Genomic DNA, 12,143 nt, shown 5'->3' with positions numbered 1-12,143 from the left:
ACCACACCTAAACATTCTCACTACACACCACTTCCAGCATGGTGTGTTTTTGTGCCATTTGACAATCCCTGGGACACGCCCTTCTGCCCGAGAGACAGCACAATGAGCCAATTGACATCCCCCACTGGAAGCTCTTTCCACCAATAGGGGTGTGGTACTGTTTCATCGTAGTAGGCAGCCATTCATTGTGCAGCAATGCTGCTGCAGTTGGAGTGGTGCTGTGATCACACTCTGACAGAGTCACAGATTTATTAATATTAGTTTCAATGACAAGGAGCAAGGAGGATATCAGGAGTGACACATCTTATAAATAGAAAACACAGTATAATTACAACATGCACACTACAGATTACAGTATGTGTGACAGCTAAGTATCACTCCACCACTCATAATGTGCCGTCGTTACTTAAACATGTGGATGGTGCATCTCACCTCAACAGGGAAAAGCGGTGCGTTGATCCTCGGTTATCGGTTATGTCAGCGTCTCAGCAATCTGTAATCCGGTCACTTTCAGGTGATGACTCTGTGAAAGATTGGTTTGATGTACATCAAAGGTTCACCTTATCCATCCAGTTACCAGCTCCCAGTCATCTGGTGACAACAATCTGTCTATCTCGCAGGTGGTGTATGGATGCAGTATCACAACATGACTGTCTGTAGTTCAGGAGGAGTAAGCCGGTACACGCTTGGGGGATATCACCGACAGAAACCACAATCATCACCCCACATAGCACCCAATGACAAGAGAGCAGGGAAGCTGTATGGGGGAGGGGTTTAGGAGTAACACAAGCAAGAACAGAGAGGAGGCTGAAAAGGGGATAAATACAGCAGAGATGAAGGGGAGCCGACAGAAGACACAAAGCAGGAAGAGACTGAGACCAGTGGGTCTCTTATTTGTGCTTATATGTACACATTAGTGTGACACTCTGAATGTATGAATGAAATGTATAAAGATATGAATGAAAACATGGAATTGTCTGTGAATAGTGACTTCTGAACACAAGAGGGGAGGGGCGAGTCTGTTACCATCCAATCAGAAGCAGGAAGCAGAGAGAGGGTCTCAGTGAAGCAGAGCGGTGATTGGTTCAGTTTGGGAGTGAATGACTCTGCAGCTCAGAGAATGAAACAGTTACCAGTGCAGCTGTCAAAGATGAGGCTCACTACATTTCTAATTCACAGAACGAGTGCAAAGACCAAGCTGATTTCATGTAGGCAAGCATGAGCAGTAAGAATGCAAATATTTAAAGGCACAATCAGCATTTTTTAAAACAAACAAAAAAAACACGCATCTCTATCAGTACTGAAGCACTTTTATACATAGTTTCCTGTTAACTTATGCCTTTAAAATCAGCCAAAGTCAGAGGGAGAGGTGCTGAATCAGAGCCAAATGGGACACAATGGGACTATTACAAAAAGAAAAAGAAGAAAAGAAAACAAGAAGCAAAAGCTGTTTTGAAGGATCCATAAAATATTTATTTATAAAATATATACAGTAAATATATACAGTCTGATACAAACATACATCCTTAAGATCAAACACTGCCAACTACCAGTGTTTACTGGGACCTGAACTATTTAGTCCTCAAACTCAGCAGCATAAAGCACTTGCTGAAATTTCATTCGCACCTCCATCCTTTTTTTAATGGTTAGCCTCTTCAGTGACGGCAAGAGGCTGAGCAAAAACAGTTCATCCTCATCTCTGAGGTTGCTGAGGGGATCTGCAGAACTTATCTCTGTTTCTGCGGATGTTTGTCTTTTGCGCTTAAGAGAGCCTCCCACGTCCTGATCGCTGGTCGGACAGGACTCCGGAAGAGAAAAGCTGGTGCTGACGACAGGCAGAGAGCCCAGCTGAGCCTTCTCCTCTTTGTCTTGCTCCTTCTCAGCGTTGCCTGCTCTACTAGCTACCTGTGTGGTGTGAAAACAGAAAACAAACACTGGTTAAAACGGATTGCAACACACTACTGACTACGCTCAGTGATTTTCTTCTTCTTCTTTTTTTCAGATTGCAGTCAAACACCAGACATTTGCAATATTTCACTGTCTACCCCAAGATGGAGTGGTGAGCCAGTGTCCCAACATCCAATGGGAAAGAAGGCTTTTCCACTAGCACCTACTTCGCTTGACTCTGCTTTGGGTGTTTTCTATTACAATTGAGTACCAGCTCAATGTAGATAGGGTCATCATAGGGAGGCAGCTGGAAAGTCTTGTGATGTCATTTGTATGCGACACAAACACAAGACAACAATGGAGGACATCAAGGTGATGCTATACATGTGGCTTGGTCTATGGCTTTTTGCTAGAGTCAGGGTAAAAGAAGAGAGAGAGAGAGAGAGAGAGAGAGAGCGAGGGGTGGCTGCAGGCAGCGAGATGATCGTCAGAATTTCAAAATTGGAGGGTTTGATTCTTGTGAAGGAGTTGACCTCATGAATCATCTAGTGATGTCACCTCCTGGCCCATCAGTGGCATGTAGTCTGTTCAATGTGACTCAGCTCGCTTAAAATCCCAGCCATGTAGGTACTAAAAATGTACCTGGTATCAGGTACTAATACCTAATGGAAAACACGAAAAAGTCGAGTCAAGCAGGTTAGATGCTAGTGAAAAAGAGACAGAAATGCTCATGGAGAAGCAGTTGATTAAGACTAGCTTTAATGAACCAGACGGTAGACATTTGCTGAAAAATCACAGCAGGATGCAAAGAAAAGGAAAACAAGTAAACACTGGAGTAGCTTTCACTGGTGCAAAGCTACTCCAGTTTGTAGTTTTACAGTCTAAAACTACAAACTGCTAGTTTTAGACTGTAAAGATCAACGCTTTACAATAAAGGTTTTAGCTTTTGTCTGAAAAAAAAAATCCTGGTTCTGAGCAGGGATCCTGTCATCTCTTTACTTCACAATTTATCCTGTTCAGGGTTCCAGAGGGGTTAGAACCCAACCTACACAGAGTGCAAGGCAAGGCTAAAACAGAGAGGCAGACACTCCCAAACCTACACCCCCTCAGCCAAATTAGATTCACCAATTAGCCTAACATCTATGTCTTTGAACTGGACCAGGAAATTTGACCCCAGAGCCTTCTCCCTGTCAGACAACAGTACTAACCACTGCATCAACCTCATCTCACAACAAGGGCAAGTACACTGACTCTAAAAATTTCACCTCTACCTGTTGCCTGTTCTACTTCTTTCAACTGCTCCCCATAGGGGTCATCTGCCTTCATCTCACCCTATCCCTAGAATCTTCCTCTGTCACACAAACCCTCTGCTAGACCTCCTTCTTTGCTGAGCTGTACCTCTGATACAGTTATTTCTAATCTTGTTCATCCTCATCACTCCTAATTAAATAATCTGAGCATCTTCAACATTGTCACCTCCGGCTCTGCCTCGTGTCTTTTCATTAACGACCTACAGGAGAAATTTTTAGTTAAATTATGCAAATTCTGATTACATTTAGCTTTAATAAATTTATGTGATGCTGTTCTGTTGAAGGCTGATTAGACAGCAACATTATGTTACTGGCCAATTTTAGTTCATTCCAGAAAACTGACTGAGGCTTTTAAGCAAAACAGTTTGTACAAGACAGAAATATTAAAATATCCAATCGAGACCAAATTTTATTTAAAAAAATACTTTTTAAAAAGCACAAATATGACAAAGTACTGTCATACAAACAAATGTAAACATAAAATTTAGAGGCTGTATCGATGACTGAAACCCCTGTAGTGTACTATTGAAATAGATAAATAAAGTTTATATTGTAAGTATTGACCTAATTACAATGTTACAGAGATAAGTTCCCTTATTAATAAAAGAAATAACTCACAACAGCTTCAGAAATTGAGTATGTGTTTGTTTATCTACAGTAATATGGTTGCTACTTTTGGACTTCCAGGTGCTTTTATTTGGAAAAACGGATATCGTTATAGGCATCTGTTCGTAATGACATGGCTGGACGTTTCATGATTTTAGCGAACACAACATATACTATGATGTTTACGATATTTAGCCATTTATATATTCTTGTTTATACGTGCAGAGTTTCAATACTATGCAACAGTTCGGTATGATGGCAGTCACTATGGCCTTTACTAAGTTAGTTAGCTGTAGCTAAGCTACGAAGCTTAGCAAAAGCTAATCTACTAAACATAAAAATGCTTTTTACCGAATGGCGGACACACACTTCTGGCTCCCCCATGCCTCTTTCTCCTCTGGGTTTGACATAGGCGGTGAGCCAGGATAGCTGGCTGTACAGCACGGGGGTATGCCTGTCTGCCGGGTCCTCGTTGTCGTCCAGCAGGGGGAAGTGTCTCTTGGCCAGTCGCTTCTTCGCTTTACAGAACTTGTCGCGCAGATTTTTCCATTTCAGCTTCACCTCTTCCTCCGACTTTCCCATGGCGTCCGCGATCTCTTTCCACGACAGATGTCCCTTCATGTTGTCTTTGTAGTCCCGCCGTCTCGGATCGTACAGATTCGGGTGTTCACGTATCAAATCCGCCAGCTTCTTTTCCATCGAGTTCATTTTGTTTTCCGTTGGTTCACTTCTTCACCGCGAAGTCCTTTCGTCGACAGACCGCGATTTCGGTTCGTTTTTCTCGGTAGAGTCTAACCGGCAGGAGGAAGTACTAACGTCGCAGACTTCAAAATAAAGGTTATTCTCTGGACTTTGGTGACACATGACATCCTACAGTAAAAATTCCTTACCATGAAAAAAATAGGAGAATTGGAAAAAATATGAGCTACAGATACTACTTTATTTTAAAGCAGAACATGAATTAAATATAATTCATCAAATTCAAATGTGTTTTCTGTGGTTCTCCAATAGATGGCGTATTTGCTCTATTCTTCTCACCCATGCTGTGTGGGGTTATCACGTACTCCGTTAAAACACAGTAAAAGCTGTAATAATCGTGCATGTGACTTTAACTTTGCACAGAAACAGCTCTTACCGAAGTCATCAATGACCTGAAGATCAACAGTGACTCACAATGAGTTTCAGTCAGTTCTACCTGACCTCACTGCTGCCTTCAACTCATTGACACTTCAAAGTTTTAGATTTGCAGAAATAAAAAGTCAGTCAGGGGTTCCTAACGGAACAGTCCTTGCTCCATTACTCTTTAACCTTTACATGTTCCTGCTTGGTACTGTCATAAAGAATCACGATATATCCTGACATTCTTATGCAGATGATCCAGGGTTATACTTATCATTTTCCTCTGATGATCTAACCCTTGTTCACAAGTTAATACCTGCACTTATCTGATGGTTGCCTCAAAACGTTTTAGAACTGAACAGAGACAAGACAGAAAATTTGTTCATATTTATCCATTTCTATGAAACACTGTGAGGAATTGGGAATCTTGGCATTATTTTGGATTGTGATCTAAGTTTTTATTCATCATATTAATAAGGTCACCAGAACTGCTTTCTATCACTTAGAAAATATATTAAAAAGTTAGAAAAGTCTTACCATTGTTGGAACTTGATCGTTCTGAAAGCATGACAGAAAAGCTGGTTATGACACAAAAGCCCTTATTAACATAGCTATCCATTGGCAGACAGTTGTTGTTGTTTTTTTAGATGTATATGTTATAAATAAAGAAAATATATTTGAAAAGTTCATCGGTTCAACATAATAAATCATTTGAGCAGAGTGTTACACTTGATCTATACAGTATTTGTGTTACAGTGCTAACATGTAAATATTTCCTATATTAGTCCTGTTCAGATATTTATGCAGCCTTTATCACAGGACATTAGATTTAATTTGAAGGAGGCAATGCTGATCTGTGACAGATCACACATGGCCTCCGTTTCTCCTCACCTGGTGGGCTCCTCGTGCAGGACACTGCAGATTACAGGGATGACACAAAGGATAACACCAATTATCAGGACATCAGCTCTGATCATAGGGATGTCACATGTGATTTGCACCCTGTTACAGTCACTATTATAATATAACTGTCTAGACTACCCATAGGTCCCAAAAGGGGAGGCAACATATTATTAGTATCCAGAAAGTCAAGACACCTTCATTTAAAAGGACAACACTGATTATACACACAGCATGAGACATATTTACCCGTTTAATCTACTGAACTGGTAAACATGCAGAGTTGCTGTTCTTGTTGGCACAGAAACAAATCATCCACTACTTTAAAGTGTTGTGAAGGGCTAAAAGCTTTATAAAACATTTTAATTTATCAATAAAATTCAGCTTTTGGATATTACATTGTGCAGATTTGGAAAAATAATATTAACTCAGATTTTTTTTTTTATTGTAGACCAATCACAAACTATTTCAGGCTATCGGCTTCCAGAGCCACAAGCAGCAGCATTAGTGTTTCTGAAAACCTGACGTGTAGGATTTTACTCTAATAACTCAATAGCTCATAAAAACTATAAGTGTAAATAAAATAACATTAGGCAGTTGTAGAAAATACTTTTGTCAGATGATTGGAAACAACTTTAAATATAAAAAAAATTGGGAAAATATGCGGTAAATAGACTGCTGTATTTAAAACAGACTTTCAAACCCTATACAGCAGGGGTGTCAAACATGTGGCCCAGAGGCCCCACCTGGTCCAAGAAATTGCCCATTTGAGCCACTGGATGTAAATGCTAAGAAATGGTAAGAATTGAAATAAGTACTCCAGTTTCTGGTGTGGCAATGCCAAAATTACCCTGGAGTGGACAAGTAAGAACATTTGGAGTATTTTCCCCACACAGTGTATGTGTATAAACGGCTACCTAGGGGGAGCCAAAGACCAAAATGAGCAGAAATCATCTGAAGGAAGTAGAAGCAGTCAGTGCAACTGGCAATAACCATAAAACCTTTACCTTCAGTTTGATTTTGAAGATATATACACAGTTTTTATCAAATCATTGACATTTATATTATCCTTGGCAGACAGTTGTGATGAGTGCTGTGCCGGAGAAAATGTATCTTTGGTCTGTGGCACCTCAGCGTCTGGAAACCAACTTATAATAGGTATGGGTATCTTCCTCTACAGTATCATGATGGGTGTTGTTGTGCTTCAGCAGCTTTGCCTGCCAAGCTGTTCAGGAATGTGAACCACTGACCCGTTGTTCACAAGGTTACCGCTGCCAATATTTGGCCACTGTCCTCTACAAATGTTTATTTTCTGTACTGTGCTACTGTCCTTGCATGCCCCGCTGAAGTATCCTGTTTCACAATGAACTCATCTGCGTTTAAAATAACAAAGTATTATTGTAACAACTGTGTATTTACTAAATCTGGAACAATCTTGATTAAAAAAAATGAATGGGTTCGTAAAGCTGTTTGCCTGCTATCTTATCTTCTTTACTGTGGGTGACACAACATCCCAAATCATCTGGACACACACTTTCCCTCAGCCACAAGCACATCCTCTGTAGTGAGAGTGACATATTTATCATCAGGGGAAAAGGAGGAGCGAGATACACCACCTAAAAACAGACACTGATCAGGTAGTCATAGATAAGTCTGTGAGCGAGTGTCTGACCCAACAAGCTTTGCCAGCACGAGGCAGATCAGTGAAAAACAGTATCTCTGAATGGGCAGTTTAATGGGAACAGTGAGTTAATCATCTTCAAGTGCTAAAAAAGTCGTTTTATCATTCATGTCTAGACCTGATAATCTTAATATCTGGTGAGAAGGAGATACATTTTCCAACCCGATTCATCCTCTGCTCCGTGTGTGTGTGTTGTTTCAGAGCAGCTCTTTCCCAGAGCAGTGATAAATGTCACCTCAGCGGGGCCTTTAACACCTATGCTGGTGTAAAGGCTGACAGGGTTGGGGTGGGGCGTGAGAAGTCTGGGGTTCACACCTCACTGAGGATAGGAGATGATCCTGTAACTGAGCTTTTAATACACACACACACACACACACACACACACACACACACACACACACACACACACACACACACACACACACACACACACACACAGATCTAAAGCTCTAAAGAGGACAATAAAGGAAGAGGTACAATGTACATGTAATCCTACCTAGGACACAAAACTCATTCCACTTTACTCAAGATAAATAGAAATCCTGTGTTAACTTACAATAGAATCCATGGAAGAATCAATATCCAAATTAAAACTTTATTTGAGTAGCATTTTGCAGTTTCTTTGCCATCATATTGCATCTATAATGTTATGTTGTGGTTTTTCTATTTTGCCTGCTTTGACAGCACACTTTCACACAGTTTTGAATATTGCAGCGTCATTAAATTAACCAGCATGTTAAAACAGTTCAGGCTACAACTGTGTCACCAACATTAAAATACATGTAAATATATGTTTCATTCAAATTGCGACCTTTTCTGCATGCGATAGAAGCAGTCACCTGTCTGCATGGTCCGCACAAGTGTCTGGATCTGTTGTTGAGGAATTGCTGGGTAAGAGCAACCTGCAGCTGTGCAGTGGTCATTAGCTGTTGCTGCCTCTGTACACATCAACCCAGCCTGTCCTGGCATATGCAATAAGAGACACCCGCATAAATACATGCTAAGAAGTGTCTGGATGGCACAAGCACAGGTTGCAGCGCCTCACTCATCTTGGTACTTCTGTCCAGTCAGATTTCAAACAAGAACATTCAGATGAGAGATGGTGCTGCAGCAACAGTTTGGACACACATGAGGTTTGAGAATGCAGTAAACTGAAGCAATTCTGAGTGATTTCATTTGTGTGTGGTAAACAACTTCCCAGTCCCATCACTGTCTAAAACCAATTAACCAAAAACTGCTCACAGAATATGCTTGGGTTAAAGAGATTAAATTAATGTACTGAGAAATGGATTTAACAAAGACTCAGATATATTTCATGACATAAAACTTTTATAAATATAAAGTGTTGACTGCCTAAAAGGAATTTTGGCTAACATTTTACTTTTGTGTTTTCATGAAAGCAGTATATCATGACATAGTTCACGTCTCTTATTCAGCCTACTGAGAAACCATTCCGTGCACTTTACTGAACTAGTGGGCTCGCTCACAATTGTCGTCATATTAGGATTTTTCATTGTGTTTTGTGGCTTTGTGAAGCCAGATGTTTTTATACAGACACAAACAAAGTCCTGAAATTATTCAAAATGACAAATTAGTTTTTTTGCACAACACTTCGAGTACAACATAATTTTTTCATAAAGATTGGGAAATCTCTGAACCAGCCTGAATCTTAGGAGCTGAATTAAAGTGCCCACAATCACACTGTGGGGGCGTGACAAGGCTCCACACTGTCAGTGTGTGCCTATCCTTTAAACTCTGCCTCTGTAACACAGACTCACATACATCCTGTTCCTTTTGGCACATACATGTTAAAGGGAGACGCGGACTCATTTGTACTATTTAAGGCTTCAGTGAGACGTCTTCCTCCATCCTTTCTTCTGCCCTGCATCTTACTCATCTTCTGGGTGTGAGAATTGTCAGCTGAAGTCTCTCATTAACTCTGGAGCTCTTTAGCGTTTTCTCCCTTATTACACACACACACACACACACACACACACACACACACACACACACACACACACACACACACACACACGCACATTCATTTAGCAGGAGTTGCAAATGATTTGGCATATTTTCCTTTTTCTCCTGCCAAGTGAGCAGTCGTTTAAAAAAATATTAACCGTTCACTGAGCCATGCTTTCATTACTAAGATCATAAACTAAACAACTTCTCTTCAGTCTATGATCTCATATGTTTGACTTTATTGACAGTAAAACTAAATTTTAACAAACACACTTTCAGTCCACTGAAACCTGGACAGCAGTTTTTGAAACGCTTCATCTGTGGGTGCGAAGACGAATAGCTCAACGTGAGCTGAAGACCAAAATGATGCATGGTTTGGACCACGTAGGTTAACCACATCAGTACAAAGGACAGTAACTGGGGATGTGTGTGCATTTGTCAGACCTATGCTAAGGGGAAGTGTCTGTGCTTATCAAAGAGCAGGTTGAGCTGACATCTAAATGCTGAAGTGCTACCAGCTTTTTAAGTTGGCTGATACCTCCTACCGCCTTCCCCCACAGACACAGTGTAGAGTGTTTGTGTGTTTGGAGACGTATTTGAATATTAATCATCTGAAACACACTTTAAGGTGAAGACTCTGCAAACAGAGAGCGATCTTCAGTGTCATGGCTGTAGTCGGCCTCCTGTATATTTAACTCTTTCCCCCGTTTTAGCTGAAATCTGGGAACAACATGGACACATTAAAGAAAATGTGTTTTTTTTCAATTACTTAGAGCATTTAAACATGGTGATAGATGTTTAAAGTATATGATAAATACACTGATTTACCCACTTTATTATCAGGGTTACTGCTAATAGTAACTAACAGTTGCATTCGAATGCCAAATTACAAGTTTAACATTTGCAGTTAATTTCTTCCATTATTTCTTTCAACCAGACATTTACCAGCCAAGTCATGTACAAAAACGATCAGAGCAGTTCTTCCCATTTCAGGGTGCATTCACATGTTCCCTTTTGAGAAGTAACTGTTGCAGTTATTCAAACCCAGAAGAATATGCTTCGAATTTTCTAGTGAACATCAAAGTGGTCCTTCCCTGTCCAGCAGCGTGGACAGGAAGCACAGTGCATGTGCAGATCCAGTTCAGCATCTGTGCCTCTTGAGAAACAAAATAATGGAAGACAGAATCTTTTGGCCGAACCTGCCAGCCTCGGGTGAATTTCTTGTAATAGCTCTTTCTAGAGCAGCATTTTCTCTAGCCCCCCCTCCCCTCTTTTTGGAGGGGGGTTTCATGGAAACAGCTCTAGATTGGATACCAGCATCACTGTCAATCCATTTTCTTATCCACTTCCAGGTTGGAGTGGGTCTGGAGCCTATCCCAGCTGTCATAGGTCAAGAGGCAAGGTATACCCTGGATAGGCCAATCTATCACTGGGCTAACTCACATTTAGAATCAATAAATAACCTAACATTCATGTCTTTGGACTGTAGGAGGAAGCCAGAAATCCTATACAGGCACAGGGGGATCAGGCAGACTCCGCACAGCCTCACAGAACCTGCTTGCTGTGTAGTGACAGTCTTAACTCCTGCATTACTGTGCTGCTCTGAGGGGGACCAGCATCACTTATGTGGTTCTCACTGTGGAGCATTCAGCGTGACTCTTTTACTCATAAAGTTGTTTCCTCTAAGCTCCTCACATGTCCAGCTGGAAAAAGATGACCTGGAACCCTCACCTCAGTTAAATGTGCACATACTCTCTGACACACATACACACTGTATGAGTGTCAGAGAGTCACTCTGATCAAAGCCTTTTCTTTCAGACATTTGCAGTAATAATTTTGATTTACACACTGCGGTGCAGCAGACTTGAGGATGTCAGTCTGATCAATGACTAATTAAGATAAGTGGCCTGGTTTATTAGGGCCTCTGTTCTCACACAGTGTGTCTTCACAAACCAAACCAACTCGAACTGCTAACACCTGTTGTTCACAGGTTTCCCTAAACAAGGAAATAGATCATGTGCTGAATGTGTTGGAGTTGCTTAAACCGTGTGACTAAATCAAAAAGAAATGATTACGAGCACAACTAAAAGCAAAATAGCAAAGAGCACAAACCAGAACATACTGAGGAGAGCAGAACATCTTGTCACTTTTTTGAAGAAGTGATTTGGAAGAGCTGCAGATTAAAGCAGATTTTTGGAGTAATTATCCCACAGGAGGATGAGCAGCCCTGCATTGAGCTGTGGGATTTCCCTGTTATCCTGACCTTTGACCATGACCTGCTATCCCCACCTCCCCAACCTGCTTGCTTGTTAACCTGAGCGTCATGCGTGTGACCCATCAGCACTTCAGAGGAAGTGCCAACAGAAAGTCATCTGTGGAGGGTTAAAGCGTTACTGACAGACAGGGAGTGAGACAGACAGAGGGGTATGAATGAGAGTGAGGGAAAGGAAGAAAGAGAAGCACAGAGTCTGCATGTCATGATTCATGCATTAACACATGAATGCCATTGAGCAGTGGAACAGGCAGGCAGCAGGGGGGACAGCATATGCATGCAACCAAAGATCGAGTTAAAGGGAGAATCCAAAGCAAAACAAATCCATGTGTGCTGGTTTTCCCTTAAGCTGTAGGGCTTAAAAAAACAAACAAACACACAATATATATATATATATATATAT

General features: G+C 41.0%; 1 protein-coding gene across 1 annotated transcript; it reads right to left on the bottom strand.

Moving 5' to 3' along the window:
* Window positions 1-1,456: 1,456 nt before the first annotated feature.
* Window positions 1,457-4,654, bottom strand: LOC309708989 (uncharacterized protein). The gene is made up of 2 exons (XM_082537407.1): window positions 4,155-4,654; window positions 1,457-1,905 (listed from the first exon to the last, which is right to left on the bottom strand). The coding sequence occupies exons 1-2, from the start codon at window positions 4,509-4,511 to the stop codon at window positions 1,576-1,578; spliced, it is 687 nt and encodes a 228-aa protein (XP_082393533.1). The 5' UTR covers window positions 4,512-4,654; the 3' UTR covers window positions 1,457-1,575.
* Between the last annotated feature and the right edge of the window lie 7,489 nt (window positions 4,655-12,143).

Source organism: Aulonocara stuartgranti, assembly GCF_965226115.1.
Source record: "Aulonocara stuartgranti genome assembly, chromosome: 1".
Lineage (NCBI taxonomy): Eukaryota > Metazoa > Chordata > Actinopteri > Cichliformes > Cichlidae > Aulonocara > Aulonocara stuartgranti.
This window is presented reverse-complemented; position numbering and strand designations above follow the sequence as displayed.